The 16,204-nt window shown below is 40.8% G+C and overlaps 1 protein-coding gene across 1 annotated transcript in view; it reads right to left on the bottom strand.

The window, feature by feature from the left end:
• The window catches only part of LOC131941211 (usherin), a 91,362-nt gene that overhangs the window by 15,177 nt on the left and 59,981 nt on the right, over window positions 1-16,204 (bottom strand). The window contains exons 59-66 of the mRNA XM_059300267.1: window positions 11,663-11,813; window positions 11,216-11,413; window positions 10,730-10,927; window positions 9,796-9,950; window positions 1,586-1,781; window positions 895-1,002; window positions 511-617; window positions 114-299 (exon numbers count right to left, since the gene is read on the bottom strand). Of these exons, the coding sequence (XP_059156250.1) occupies window positions 114-299; window positions 511-617; window positions 895-1,002; window positions 1,586-1,781; window positions 9,796-9,950; window positions 10,730-10,927; window positions 11,216-11,413; window positions 11,663-11,813 (1,299 nt within the window). The remainder of the gene's footprint in view (window positions 1-113; window positions 300-510; window positions 618-894; window positions 1,003-1,585; window positions 1,782-9,795; window positions 9,951-10,729; window positions 10,928-11,215; window positions 11,414-11,662; window positions 11,814-16,204) is intronic.

The raw sequence follows: 16,204 nt of genomic DNA on the forward strand, positions 1-16,204 counted from the left end.
TCTAAATTAAGAAGTAATTCTATTTAAACACAAGTTGTGTCCTTGTTATTTATAATGTAGCCATGGTACACAAGTTATGTCTAATCAATAAAAAAATTAACCCGGCCTCAAACCTGTGGCGGTGGTACAGTGAATGGTGCTACCACTGGCATGACAATCTCCCTGGGTGTACTGGTCACAGAGCCAGCATTATTCTGGACCTCCAGCTGGTACATGTACGACTGACCAGGGGTCAGTGAAGACAACCTGAGCATGGTGTTCATCCCAAAATACACCTGTGTCACTGGTGTTGGTCTGGTCTAAGAAAAGTGAAACCTCATCTTTTAAAAGCTTGAACCTAAATAATGTCCATTGTAAGTATTATCTCAACCAGGCAGAACTAAAAACAGTAAATAATGTCCATTGTAAGTATTATTTCAATCAGGCAGAACTAAAAACAAACGTGTAGGACTTTGATAAAATTTTCTTAATACATTTCAGCTTTTATATATTTGAAGCCAATGATTGAACCTGTATAAGTTTGTATCCCAGCAGGATGCCATTTGTTTGGTTGGGAGCTTTCCAGTATACATCAATGGTCCTAGAGTTGATGACAATTATCCTGGGTGGGGACAGGCCTGGGGTGAACAACAAGCGACAAAATAACTGACTTAAGGGTTTGATTATTTTAGTGGTAATTTTATGGGAACAGTCTACAATAGAAACCAATTAGCTAAGAGATTAGTTATGGAAGATAAAGACAAGATGTAGACAGTCTACAGTACAAACAAATTAGCTAAGAAATTAGTAATGTAAGATAAAGACAATATGTAGACAGTCTACAGTACAAACCAATTAGCTAAGAGATTAGTTATGTATAGAAATTTGTATAAGTTAACAAGACTAGAAACGGACCTTGAGGCAAATCCTCCATGGTAGTTACAGTGACATTAGGGCTGACAGAGCAGCCTACAACAGTACAGACTTTCATCATCACAGTGTAGTTGGTGAATGGTGTCAGATCTAATCAGAGGCATTTCACATTTTTATTTTAATAGCATCCCCCAGATCTAAATACTTGTAAGCATTAAACATTTTATAACTGTACAAATATTAAGTGTTACTGTCTAAACCAGGACTTATGCAACATATGTAATAATTTAGGAAATGTACATGTAAAATACTGTTCTAAAATGGAAATTTTTTTTAACCATGTGTCTGGAGTGGATCATAATTAAATCAGCCTGATATGTTTAAAATGGGACAGAGTAGTCTAGCGGTAGAGAGCTGGACTGCTAACCCGTAAGTCTCCAGTTTGAATCCTGGTTCAAATCAGTAGACTGTCCCTAAGTCCACCCAACTCTGATGGGTACCTAACTCACAATAGGTAAAGTAAAGATGTCTGGGCATAGTGCTGACCACACTATCTCTTCATATGCCGAGGTCACAGAAACATGTGAACTCTACTTTTGAAAAGGGAACTTTTTCACTTTATATGTATAAAAAACTGTGTAAATCAACTCAAATTATAAAAATTTGAAAGCTCTAATGTTTGGCCTCAAGTTAAACAAATGATTTAAGTTTTGATATACTGTGTAGCACCAACCTTGGATAATAAATTCTTGTGGGCTGGTTGAGTTGAAGACCTGGTCCACACCTCTGATGTAGATTGTGTAGGACTGAATGACCCCATTGGGGTCACCTGGTGGCTGGGCCAGCACTTTGATCTGGGTAGAGCTCATTACTTCCACATATGGGGGGAGCAGGATCTCTGGCACTGTCTGTGCTGTGGCAACTTTGATCTAGTCCAACAGAGAAATCACTAGCTAGGTTTGATGGTAGGGGTTTATAGTAGCTGGATATGGACTTTGATCTAGTCCAACAGAGAAATCACTAGGTAGGTTGATGGTAGGGGTTTATAGTAGCTGGATATGGACTTTGATCTAGTCCAACAGAGAAATCACTAGCTAGGTTTGATGGTAGGGGTTTATAGTAGCTGGATATGGACTTTGATCTAGTCCAACAGAGAAATCACTAGGTAGGTTTGATGGTAGGGGTTTATAGTAGCTGGATATGGACTTTGATCTAGTCCAACAGAGAAATCACTAGGTAGGTTTGATGGTTGGGGTTTATAGTAGCTGGATATGGACTTTGATCTAGTCCAACAGAGAAATCACTAGGTAGGTTTGATGGTAGGGGTTTATAGTAGCTGGATATGGACTTTGATCTGGTCCAACAGAGAAATCACTAGGTAGGTTTGATGGTAGGGGTTTATAGTAGCTGGATATGGACTTTGATCTAGTCCAACAGAGAAATCACTAGGTAGGTTTGGTGGTAGGGGTTTATAGTAGCTGGATATGGACTTTGATCTAGTCCAACAGAGAAATCACTAGGTAGGTTTGGTGGTAGGGGTTTATAGTAGCTGGATATGGACTTTGATCTAGTCCAACAGAGAAATCACTTGGTAGGTTTGATGGTTGGGGTTTATAGTAGCTGGATATGGACTTTGATCTAGTCCAACAGAGAAATCACTAGGTAGGTTTGGTGGTAGGGGTTTATAGTAGCTGGATATGGACTTTGATCTAGTCCAACAGAGAAATCACTAGGTAGGTTTGATGGTTGGGGTTTATAGTAGCTGGATATGGACTTTGATCTAGTCCAACAGAGAAATCACTAGGTAGGTTTGATGGTAGGGGTTTATAGTAGCTGGATATGGACTTTGATCTGGTCCAACAGAGAAATCACTAGGTAGGTTTGATGGTAGGGGTTTATAGTAGCTGGATATGGACTTTGATCTAGTCCAACAGAGAAATCACTAGGTAGGTTTGGTGGTAGGGGTTTATAGTAGCTGGATATGGACTTTGATCTAGTCCAACAGAGAAATCACTAGGTAGGTTTGGTGGTAGGGGTTTATAGTAGCTGGATATGGACTTTGATCTAGTCCAACAGAGAAATCACTAGGTAGGTTTGGTGGTAGGGGTTTATAGTAGCTGGATATGGACTTTGATCTAGTCCAACAGAGAAATCACTAGGTAGGTTTGGTGGTTGGGGTTTATAGTAGCTGGATATGGACTTTGATCTAGTCCAACAGAGAAATCACTAGGTAGGTTTGGTGGTAGGGGTTTATAGTAGCTGGATATGGACTTTGATCTAGTCCAACAGAGAAATCACTAGGTAGGTTTGGTGGTTGGGGTTTATAGTAGCTGGATATGGACTTTGATCTAGTCCAACAGAGAAATCACTAGGTAGGTTTGATGGTAGGGGTTTATAGTAGCTGGATATGGACTTTGATCTAGTCCAACAGAGAAATCACTTGATAGGTTTGGTGGTAGGGGTTTATAGTAGCTGGATATGGACTTTGATCTAGTCCAACAGAGAAATCACTAGGTAGGTTTGGTGGTAGGGGTTTATAGTAGCTGGATATGGACTTTGATCTAGTCCAACAGAGAAATCACTAGGTAGGTTTGGTGGTTGGGGTTTATAGTAGCTGGATATGGACTTTGATCTAGTCCAACAGAGAAATCACTAGGTAGGTTTGATGGTAGGGGTTTATAGTAGCTGGATATGGACTTTGATCTAGTCCAACAGAGAAATCACTTGATAGGTTTGGTGGTAGGGGTTTATAGTAGCTGGATATGGACTTTGATCTAGTCCAACAGAGAAATCACTTGATAGGTTTGGTGGTAGGGGTTTATAGTAGCTGGATATGGACTTTGATCTAGTCCAACAGAGAAATCACTTGGTAGGTTTGATGGTAGGGGTTTATAGTAGCTGGATATGGACTTTGATCTAGTCCAACAGAGAAATCACTTGGTAGGTTTGATGGTTGGGGTTTATAGTAGCTGGATATGGACTTTGATCTAGTCCAACAGAGAAATCACTAGGTAGGTTTGATGGTAGGGGTTTATAGTAGCTGGATATGGACTTTGATCTAGTCCAACAGAGAAATCACTAGGTAGGTTTGATGGTAGGGGTTTATAGTAGCTGGATATGGACTTTGATCTAGTCCAACAGAGAAATCACTAGGTAGGTTTGATGGTAGGGGTTTATAGTAGCTGGATATGGACTTTGATCTAGTCCAACAGAGAAATCACTTGGTAGGTTTGATGGTTGGGGTTTATAGTAGCTGGATATGGACTTTGATCTAGTCCAACAGAGAAATCACTTGGTAGGTTTGATGGTTGGGGTTTATAGTAGCTGGATATGGACTTTGATCTAGTCCAACAGAGAAATCACTTGGTAGGTTTGATGGTTGGGGTTTATAGTAGCTGGATATGGACTTTGATCTAGTCCAACAGAGAAATCACTAGGTAGGTTTGATGGTAGGGGTTTATAGTAGCTGAATATGGACTTTGATCTAGTCCAACAGAGAAATCACTAGGTAGGTTTGATGGTAGGGGTTTATAGTAGCTGGATATGGACTTTGATCTAGTCCAACAGAGAAATCACTAGGTAGGTTTGATGGTAGGGGTTTATAGTAGCTGGATATGGACTTTGATCTAGTCCAACAGAGAAATCACTAGGTAGGTTTGATGGTTGGGGTTTATAGTAGCTGAATATGGACTTTGATCTAGTCCAACAGAGAAATCACTAGGTAGGTTTGATGGTTGGGGTTTATAGTAGCTGGATATGGACTTTGATCTAGTCCAACAGAGAAATCACTTGGTAGGTTTGATGGTAGGGGTTTATAGTAGCTGGATATGGACTTTGATCTAGTCCAACAGAGAAATCACTAGGTAGGTTTGATGGTAGGGGTTTATAGTAGCTGGATATGGACTTTGATCTAGTCCAACAGAGAAATCACTAGGTAGGTTTGATGGTAGGGGTTTATAGTAGCTGGATATGGACTTTGATCTAGTCCAACAGAGAAATCACTAGGTAGGTTTGATGGTAGGGGTTTATAGTAGCTGAATATGGACTTTGATCTAGTCCCACAGAGAAATCACTAGGTAGGTTTGATGGTTGGGGTTTATAGTAGCTGGATATGGACTTTGATCTAGTCCAACAGAGAAATCACTAGGTAGGTTTGATGGTTGGGGTTTATAGTAGCTGGATATGGACTTTGATCTAGTCCAACAGAGAAATCACTAGGTAGGTTTGATGGTAGGGGTTTATAGTAGCTGGATATGGACTTTGATCTAGTCCAACAGAGAAATCACTTGGTAGGTTTGATGGTAGGGGTTTATAGTAGCTGGATATGGACTTTGATCTAGTCCAACAGAGAAATCACTTGGTAGGTTTGATGGTTGGGGTTTATAGTAGCTGGATATGGACTTTGATCTAGTCCAACAGAGAAATCACTTGGTAGGTTTGATGGTTGGGGTTTATAGTAGCTGAATATGGACTTTGATCTAGTCCAACAGAGAAATCACTAGGTAGGTTTGATGGTAGGGGTTTATAGTAGCTGGATATGGACTTTGATCTAGTCCAACAGAGAAATCACTAGGTAGGTTTGATGGTTGGGGTTTATAGTAGCTGGATATGGACTTTGATCTAGTCCAACAGAGAAATCACTAGGTAGGTTTGATGGTAGGGGTTTATAGTAGCTGGATATGGACTTTGATCTAGTCCAACAGAGAAATCACTAGGTAGGTTTGATGGTAGGGGTTTATAGTAGCTGGATATGGACTTTGATCTAGTCCAACAGAGAAATCACTAGGTAGGTTTGATGGTAGGGGTTTATAGTAGCTGGATATGGACTTTGATCTAGTCCAACAGAGAAATCACTAGGTAGGTTTGATGGTTGGGGTTTATAGTAGCTGGATATGGACTTTGATCTAGTCCAACAGAGAAATCACTTGGTAGGTTTGATGGTTGGGGTTTATAGTAGCTGGATATGGACTTTGATCTAGTCCAACAGAGAAATCACTAGGTAGGTTTGATGGTAGGGGTTTATAGTAGCTGGATATGGACTTTGATCTAGTCCAACAGAGAAATCACTAGGTAGGTTTGATGGTTGGGGTTTATAGTAGCTGAATATGGACTTTGATCTAGTCCAACAGAGAAATCACTTGGTAGGTTTGATGGTTGGGGTTTATAGTAGCTGGATATGGACTTTGATCTAGTCCAACAGAGAAATCACTTGGTAGGTTTGATGGTTGGGGTTTATAGTAGCTGGATATGGACTTTGATCTAGTCCAACAGAGAAATCACTAGGTAGGTTTGATGGTTGGGGTTTATAGTAGCTGAATATGGACTTTGATCTAGTCCAACAGAGAAATCACTTGGTAGGTTTGATGGTTGGGGTTTATAGTAGCTGGATATGGACTTTGATCTAGTCCAACAGAGAAATCACTAGGTAGGTTTGATGGTAGGGGTTTATAGTAGCTGGATATGGACTTTGATCTAGTCCAACAGAGAAATCACTAGGTAGGTTTGATGGTAGGGGTTTATAGTAGCTGGATATGGACTTTGATCTAGTCCAACAGAGAAATCACTAGGTAGGTTTGATGGTAGGGGTTTATAGTAGCTGGATATGGACTTTGATCTAGTCCAACAGAGAAATCACTAGGTAGGTTTGATGGTAGGGGTTTATAGTAGCTGGATATGGACTTTGATCTAGTCCAACAGAGAAATCACTAGGTAGGTTTGATGGTAGGGGTTTATAGTAGCTGGATATGGACTTTGATCTAGTCCAACAGAGAAATCACTAGGTAGGTTTGATGGTAGGGGTTTATAGTAGCTGGATATGGACTTTGATCTAGTCCAACAGAGAAATCACTTGGTAGGTTTGATGGTTGGGGTTTATAGTAGCTGAATATGGACTTTGATCTAGTCCAACAGAGAAATCACTAGGTAGGTTTGATGGTAGGGGTTTATAGTAGCTGGATATGGACTTTGATCTAGTCCAACAGAGAAATCACTTGGTAGGTTTGATGGTAGGGGTTTATAGTAGCTGGATATGGACTTTGATCTAGTCCAACAGAGAAATCACTAGGTAGGTTTGATGGTAGGGGTTTATAGTAGCTGGATATGGACTTTGATCTAGTCCAACAGAGAAATCACTAGGTAGGTTTGATGGTAGGGGTTTATAGTAGCTGGATATGGACTTTGATCTAGTCCAACAGAGAAATCACTAGGTAGGTTTGATAGTAGGGGTTTATAGTAGCTGGATATGGACTTTGATCTAGTCCAACAGAGAAATCACTAGGTAGGTTTGATGGTAGGGGTTTATAGTAGCTGGATATGGACTTTGATCTAGTCCAACAGAGAAATCACTAGGTAGGTTTGATGGTAGGGGTTTATAGTAGCTGGATATGGACTTTGATCTAGTCCAACAGAGAAATCACTAGGTAGGTTTGATGGTAGGGGTTTATAGTAGCTGGATATGGACTTTGATCTAGTCCAACAGAGAAATCACTAGGTAGGTTTGATGGTAGGGGTTTATAGTAGCTGGATATGGACTTTGATCTAGTCCAACAGAGAAATCACTAGGTAGGTTTGATGGTAGGGGTTTATAGTAGCTGGATATGGACTTTGATCTAGTCCAACAGAGAAATCACTTGGTAGGTTTGATGGTTGGGGTTTATAGTAGCTGGATATGGACTTTGATCTAGTCCAACAGAGAAATCACTAGGTAGGTTTGATGGTAGGGGTTTATAGTAGCTGGATATGGACTTTGATCTAGTCCAACAGAGAAATCACTAGGTAGGTTTGATGGTTGGGGTTTATAGTAGCTGGATATGGACTTTGATCTAGTCCAACAGAGAAATCACTAGGTAGGTTTGATGGTAGGGGTTTATAGTAGCTGGATATGGACTTTGATCTAGTCCAACAGAGAAATCACTAGGTAGGTTTGATGGTTGGGGTTTATAGTAGCTGGATATGGACTTTGATCTAGTCCAACAGAGAAATCACTAGGTAGGTTTGATGGTAGGGGTTTATAGTAGATGGATATGGACTTTGATCTAGTCCAACAGAGAAATCACTAGGTAGGTTTGATGGTAGGGGTTTATAGTAGCTGGATATGGACTTTGATCTAGTCCAACAGAGAAATCACTAGGTAGGTTTGATGGTTGGGGTTTATAGTAGCTGGATATGGACTTTGATCTAGTCCAACAGAGAAATCACTAGGTAGGTTTGATGGTAGGGGTTTATAGTAGCTGGATATGGACTTTGATCTAGTCCAACAGAGAAATCACTAGGTAGGTTTGATGGTTGGGGTTTATAGTAGCTGGATATGGACTTTGATCTAGTCCAACAGAGAAATCACTAGGTAGGTTTGATGGTAGGGGTTTATAGTAGCTGGATATGGACTTTGATCTAGTCCAACAGAGAAATCACTTGGTAGGTTTGATGGTTGGGGTTTATAGTAGCTGGATATGGACTTTGATCTAGTCCAACAGAGAAATCACTTGGTAGGTTTGATGGTTGGGGTTTATAGTAGCTGGATATGGACTTTGATCTAGTCCAACAGAGAAATCACTAGGTAGGTTTGATGGTTGGGGTTTATAGTAGCTGAATATGGACTTTGATCTAGTCCAACAGAGAAATCACTAGGTAGGTTTGATGGTAGGGGTTTATAGTAGCTGGATATGGACTTTGATCTAGTCCAACAGAGAAATCACTAGGTAGGTTTGATGGTAGGGGTTTATAGTAGCTGGATATGGACTTTGATCTAGTCCAACAGAGAAATCACTAGGTAGGTTTGATGGTTGGGGTTTATAGTAGCTGGATATGGACTTTGATCTAGTCCAACAGAGAAATCACTAGGTAGGTTTGATGGTAGGGGTTTATAGTAGCTGGATATGGACTTTGATCTAGTCCAACAGAGAAATCACTAGGTAGGTTTGATGGTAGGGGTTTATAGTAGCTGGATATGGACTTTGATCTAGTCCAACAGAGAAATCGCTAGGTAGGTTTGATGGTAGGGGTTTATAGTAGCTGGATATGGACTTTGATCTAGTCCAACAGAGAAATCACTAGGTAGGTTTGATGGTTGGGGTTTATAGTAGCTGGATATGGACTTTGATCTAGTCCAACAGAGAAATCACTAGGTAGGTTTGATGGTAGGGGTTTATAGTAGCTGGATATGGACTTTGATCTAGTCCAACAGAGAAATCACTAGGTAGGTTTGATGGTTGGGGTTTATAGTAGCTGGATATGGACTTTGATCTAGTCCAACAGAGAAATCACTTGGTAGGTTTGATGGTTGGGGTTTATAGTAGCTGGATATGGACTTTGATCTAGTCCAACAGAGAAATCACTAGGTAGGTTTGATGGTAGGGGTTTATAGTAGCTGGATATGGACTTTGATCTAGTCCAACAGAGAAATCACTAGGTAGGTTTGATGGTTGGGGTTTATAGTAGCTGAATATGGACAGGGTGGGTCTCTTGGTCTAAAACAATTTGGCTTGGACAGTGTGGGTCTCTTGGTCTAAAACAACTGGGCATGGATAGTGTGGGTCTCTTGGTCTAAAACAACTAGGCATGGATAGTGTGGGTCTCTTGGTCTAAAACAACTGGGCATGGACAGGGTGGGTCTCTTGGTCTAAAACAACTGGGCATGGATAGTGTGGGTCTCTTGGTCTAAAACAACTAGGCATGGACAGTGTGGGTCTCTTGGTCTAAAACAACTGGGCTTGGACAGTGTGAGTCTCTTGGTCTAAAAAAACTGGGCAAGGACAGTGTGGGTCTCTTGGTCTAAAAACTGGGCTTGGACACAGTGGACATAGGAGTCTTACATAGCTGGATATGGACACAGTGGATCTTGTCCACCCCCCAACACAAGCAAATTTTAAAACTAAATTGAAACTGAAAAAATCTACTTTAACCCCCTTGAAAATTGTAAAAACTAAAGTTTATCATCTCTCTCACCATTTCACTATCAGCGCAGCCAGCAAGATTGCAGGCAGTCAGGATGTATGAGTAGCTGCGGTAGGGCAGAATGTTCTGGTCATCTGTGAAGTTCATGGCTGGTCCAGTGTACAGCTCCATCCCATCACGCCTCAGGGAGTACCTGGTTATCACACCTGAGACAGACATGTCCAACAATATACTACCATCCTCAACACAGCTACCTAGACATGTCCAAGTATATACTACCATCCTCAGCACTGCTACCTAGACATGTCCAAGAATAATATCCTACCATTCAGCACTGCTACCTAGACATGTCCAAGAATAATATCCTACCATTTAGCACTGCTAACTAGACATGTCCAAGAATAATATCCTACCATTCAGCACTGCTACCTAGACATGTCCAAGAATAATATCCTACCATTCAGCACTGCTACCTAGACATGTCCAAGAATAATATCCTACCATTCAGCACTGCTAACTAGACATGTCCAAGAATAATATCCTACCATTCAGCACTGCTACCTAGACATGTCCAAGAATAATATCCTACCATTCAGCACTGCTACCTAGACATGTCCAAGAATAATATCCTACCATTCAGTACTGCTACCTAGACATGTCCAAGAATAATATCCTACCATTCAGCACTGCTACCTAGACATGTACAAGAATAATATCCTACCATTCAGCACTGCTACCTAGACATGTCCAAGAATAATATCCTACCATTCAGCACTGCTACCTAGACATGTCCAAGAATAATATCCTACCATTCAGCACTGCCACCTAGACATGTCCAAGAATAATATCCTACCATTCAGCACTGCTACCTAGACATGTCCAAGAATAATATCCTACCATTCAGCACTGCTACCTAGACATGTCCAAGAATAATATCCTACCATTCAGCACTGCTACCTAGACATGTACAAGAATAATATCCTACCATTGGGTTTCTGTGGCTCTGTCCAGGTGAGATAGAAGGCAAAAAGTTCACCAGGTGCAACTCTGGTAGAGGGTGGAGTGACCAGTTCAGGTGGGGCCTCAGTGGTTCTCACATCTGTGGAGGGGCTGCTCACTGTGCCAGCACTGTTCACTGCTAACAGGTAGTACTGGTACTGGGTGTAGGGGCTTACATTCCCATCTAGAACAGATAGGTATAGAGATTTAGAGTCTCACATCTAGAGCATACAACTGGTTTAAACATTGTGCTACATTATTCAATATTAGGGAGTTTGTAACTAAATGTGTTTCGTGTTCTATTTTAAGAGCTTATTTTTTTTTAAAATTTGAATCGTATAAAATCAGAAATTTAAATTTTGGAACAGAACAATAATGGTATTAATTTTTATAGAAACATGTCGCTTTTTGTTTTAATTGCTTTTACTTACACCTCACTCAATTGGAAAAACATGAAATAATTTCAACTGACCAGTGTACGTAAGGTTAGGTCCAGAATAAATTCTTCCAGTGTCAGTTGTACAGGTCAAGCTGGTGTTGAGACTGACAGTTTGGTTGGTGATGGAGCTGTTGACAGCACCACAGGTACGTTTAGAGCTGTCAAAGTCACACCTGTTGCAGAAGGCTGTTGACTGTTGGCTGATGGGGCAAACCACACCTGTACCACAACCTGGAGAGATTTACAACATTAAAACAAATACATCAGCTGAATGTAATCAACATATCTTATTCAACTCTACTGAATGTAATCAACATATCTTGGAACATCTAATCAAAAAACAAGGAGCTGATGACAGAGGACAATGTTCACCTATGTAAAATATTGTGCCATAGACCTCCACACTTAGGTATTGGAATGTACTTGTGGTAGATTTCTAGCTCATTAAAATATTAAAATGAAAGTAGAAGTGAACTCTACCTGTGAGCAGCTTGGATCTGTCAGCACACACCTGTGTGAGGGGGTTAAAGCCCAGGTTGTTACAACAATGCAGGTTTGTGCTGATGCGACTCTGGCCACAGCACTTGTCTGAGGACACCAGCTTTTCTGTCTCACTCCCATAGTAGTGTGTCTGTCAGAGGGTGAGTATAGTTAAAGTAGGTGTGTCTGTCAGAGGGTGAGTATAGTTAAAGTAGGTGTGTCTGTCAGAGGGTGAGTATAGTTTAAAGTAGGTGTGTCTGTCAGAGTTTAAAGTATAGTTTAAAGTAGGTGTGTCTGTCAGAGTTTAAAGTATAGTTTAAAGTAGGTGTGTCTGTCAGAGTTTAAAGTATAGTTTAAAGTAGGTGTGTCTGTCAGAGTTTAAAGTATAGTTTAAAGTAGGTGTGTCTGTCAGAGTTTAAAGTATAGTTTAAAGTAGGTGTGTCTGTCAGAGGGTGAGTATAGTTTAAAGTAGGTGTGTCTGTCAGAGGGTGAGTATAGTTAAAGTAGGTGTGTCTGTCAGAGGGTGAGTATAGTTAAAGTAGTGTGTCTGTCAGATGGTGAGTATAGTTAAAGTAGTGTGTCTGTCAGAGGGTGAGTAACAGTTTAAAGTAGGTGTGTCTGTCAGATGGTGAGTATAGTTAAAGTAGGTGTGTCTGTCAGAGGGTGAGTATAGTTAAAGTAGGTGTGTCTGTCAGAGGGTGAGTATAGTTAAAGTAGGTGTGTCTGTCAGAGGGTGAGTATAGTTAAAGTAGGTGTGTCTGTCAGAGGGTGAGTATAGTTAAAGTAGGTGTGTCTGTCAGAGGGTGAGTATAGTTAAAGTAGGTGTGTCTGTCAGAGGGTGAGTAACAGTTTAAAGTAGGTGTGTCTGTCAGATGGTGAGTATAGTTAAAGTAGGTGTGTCTGTCAGAGGGTGAGTAACAGTTTAAAGTAGGTGTGTCTGTCAGAGGGTGAGTATAGTTAAAGTAGGTGTGTCTGTCAGAGGGTGAGTATAGTTAAAGTAGGTGTGTCTTTTAAAGGGTGAGTAACAGTTTAAAGTAGGTGTGTCTGTCAGATGGTGAGTATAGTTAAAGTAGGTGTGTCTGTCAGAGGGTGAGTATAGTTAAAGTAGGTGTGTCTGTCAGAGGGTGAGTATAGTTTAAAGTAGGTGTGTCTGTCAGAGGGTGAGTATAGTTTAAAGTAGGTGTGTCTGTCAGAGGGTGAGTATAGTTAAAGTAGGTGTGTCTGTAAGAGGGTGAGTATAGTTAAAGTAGGTGTGTCTGTCAGAGGGTGAGAATAGTTAAAGTAGGTGTGTCTGTCAGATGGTGAGTATAGTTAAAGTAGGTGTGTCTGTCAGAGGGTGAGAATAGTTAAAGTAGGTGTGTCTGTCAGAGGGTGAGTATAGTTAAAGTAGGTGTGTCTTTTAAAGGGTGAGTAACAGTTTAAAGTAGGTGTGTCTGTCAGATGGTGAGTATAGTTAAAGTAGGTGTGTCTGTCAGAGGGTGAGTATAGTTAAAGTAGTGTGTCTGTCAGAGGGTGAGTAACAGTTTAAAGTAGGTGTGTCTGTCAGAGGGTGAGTAACAGTTTAAAGTAGGTGTGTCTGTCAGAGGGTGAGTATAGTTAAAGTAGGTGTGTCTGTCAGAGGGTGAGTAACAGTTTAAAGTAGGTGTGTCTGTCAGATGGTGAGTATAGTTAAAGAAGGTGTGTCTTTTAAAGGGTGAGTATAGTTAAAGTAGGTGTGTCTGTAAGAGGGTGAGTATAGTTAAAGTAGGTGTGTCTTTTAAAGGGTGAGTATAGTTAAAGTAGGTGTGTCTGTAAGAGGGTGAGTATAGTTAAAGTAGGTGTGTCTTTTAAAGGGTGAGTATAGTTAAAGTAGGTGTGTCTGTAAGAGGGTGAGTATAGTTAAAGTAGGTGTGTCTGTCAGAGGGTGAGAATAGTTAAAGTAGGTGTGTCTGTCAGAGGGTGAGTATAGTTAAAGTAGGTGTGTCTGTCAGAGGGTGAGTATAGTTAAAGTAGGTGTGTTTGTCAGATGGTGAGTATAGTTAAAGTAGGTGTGTCTGTCAGAGGGTGAGTAACAGTTTAAAGTAGGTGTGTCTGTCAGAGGATGAGTAACAGTTTAAAGTAGGTGTGTCTGTCAGAGGGTGAGTATAGTTAAAGTAGGTGTGTCTGTCAGAGGGTGAGTATAGTTAAAGTAGTGTGTCTGTCAGAGGGTGAGTAACAGTTTAAAGTAGGTGTGTCTGTCAGATGGTGAGTATAGTTAAAGTAGGTGTGTCTGTCAGAGGGTGAGTATAGTTAAAGTAGGTGTGTCTGTCAGAGGGTGAGTATAGTTAAAGTAGTGTGTCTGTCAGAGGGTGAGTATAGTTAAAGTAGGTGTGTCTTTTAAAGGGTGAGTATAGTTAAAGTAGGTGTGTCTGTCAGATGGTGAGTATAGTTAAAGTAGGTGTGTCTGTCAGAGGGTGAGTATAGTTAAAGTAGGTGTGTCTGTCAGAGGGTGAGTATAGTTAAAGTAGGTGTGTCTGTCAGAGGGTGAGTATAGTTAAAGTAGGTGTGTCTGTCAGAGGGTGAGTATAGTTAAAGTAGGTGTGTCTGTCAGAGGGTGAGTAACAGTTTAAAGTAGGTGTGTCTGTCAGAGGATGAGTAACAGTTTAAAGTAGGTGTGTCTGTCAGAGGGTGAGTATAGTTAAAGTAGGTGTGTCTGTCAGAGGGTGAGTATAGTTAAAGTAGGTGTGTCTGTCAGAGGGTGAGAATAGTTAAAGTAGGTGTGTCTGTCAGATGGTGAGTATAGTTAAAGTAGGTGTGTCTGTCAGAGGGTGAGTATAGTTAAAGTAGTGTGTCTGTCAGAGGGTGAGTAACAGTTTAAAGTAGGTGTGTCTGTCAGAGGGTGAGTATAGTTAAAGTAGTGTGTCTGTCAGAGGGTGAGTATAGTTAAAGTAGGTGTGTCTTTTAAAGGGTGAGTATAGTTAAAGTAGGTGTGTCTGTCAGAGGGTGAGTATAGTTAAAGTAGGTGTGTCTGTCAGAGGGTGAGTATAGTTAAAGTAGGTGTGTCTGTCAGAGGGTGAGTATAGTTAAAGTAGGTGTGTCTGTCAGAGGGTGAGTATAGTTAAAGTAGGTGTGTCTGTCAGAGGGTGAGTATAGTTAAAGTAGTGTGTCTGTCAGAGGGTGAGTAACAGTTTAAAGTAGGTGTGTCTGTCAGAGGGTGAGTATAGTTAAAGTAGGTATGTCTGTCAGAGGGTGAGTATAGTTAAAGTAGGTGTGTCTGTCAGAGGGTGAGTAACAGTTTAAAGTAGGTGTGTCTGTCAGAGGGTGAGTATAGTTAAAGTAGGTGTGTCTTTTAAAGGGTGAGTATAGTTAAAGTAGGTGTGTCTGTCAGAGGGTGAGTATAGTTAAAGTAGGTGTGTCTGTCAGAGGGTGAGTATAGTTAAAGTAGGTGTGTCTGTCAGAGGGTCAGTATAGTTAAAGTAGGTGTGTCTGTCAGAGGGTGAGTATAGTTAAAGTAGGTGTGTCTGTCAGAGGATGAGTAACAGTTTAAAGTAGGTGTGTCTGTCAGAGGGTGAGTATAGTTAAAGTAGGTGTGTCTGTCAGAGGGTGAGTATAGTTAAAGTAGGTGTGTCTGTCAGAGGGTGAGTAACAGTTTAAAGTAGGTGTGTCTGTCAGAGGATGAGTATAGTTAAAGTAGTGTGTCTGTCAGAGGGTGAGTAACAGTTTAAAGTAGGTGTGTCTGTCAGATGGTGAGTATAGTTAAAGTAGGTGTGTCTGTCAGAGGGTGAGTAACAGTTTAAAGTAGGTGTGTCTGTCAGAGGGTGAGTATAGTTAAAGTAGGTGTGTCTGTCAGAGGGTGAGTATAGTTAAAGTAGTGTGTCTGTCAGAGGGTGAGTATAGTTAAAGTAGGTGTGTCTTTTAAAGGGTGAGTATAGTTAAAGTAGGTGTGTCTGTCAGATGGTGAGTATAGTTAAAGTAGGTGTGTCTGTCAGAGGGTGAGTATAGTTAAAGTAGGTGTGTCTGTCAGAGGGTGAGTATAGTTAAAGTAGGTGTGTCTGTCAGAGGGTGAGTATAGTTAAAGTAGGTGTGTCTGTCAGAGGGTGAGTATAGTTAAAGTAGGTGTGTCTGTCAGAGGGTGAGTAACAGTTTAAAGTAGGTGTGTCTGTCAGAGGATGAGTAACAGTTTAAAGTAGGTGTGTCTGTCAGAGGGTGAGTATAGTTAAAGTAGGTGTGTCTGTCAGAGGGTGAGTATAGTTAAAGTAGGTGTGTCTGTCAGAGGGTGAGAATAGTTAAAGTAGGTGTGTCTGTCAGATGGTGAGTATAGTTAAAGTAGGTGTGTCTGTCAGAGGGTGAGTATAGTTAAAGTAGTGTGTCTGTCAGAGGGTGAGTAACAGTTTAAAGTAGGTGTGTCTGTCAGAGGGTGAGTATAGTTAAAGTAGTGTGTCTGTCAGAGGGTGAGTATAGTTAAAGTAGGTGTGTCTTTTAAAGGGTGAGTATAGTTAAAGTAGGTGTGTCTGTCAGATGGTGAGTATAGTTAAAGTAGGTGTGTCTGTCAGAGGGTGAGTATAGTTAAAGTAGGTGTGTCTG

The sequence above is a fragment of the Physella acuta genome, unplaced genomic scaffold (assembly GCF_028476545.2).
Source record: "Physella acuta isolate Inbredline_101_S28 unplaced genomic scaffold, ASM2847654v3 ptg000353l, whole genome shotgun sequence".
Taxonomy (NCBI): Eukaryota; Metazoa; Mollusca; class Gastropoda; family Physidae; genus Physella; species Physella acuta.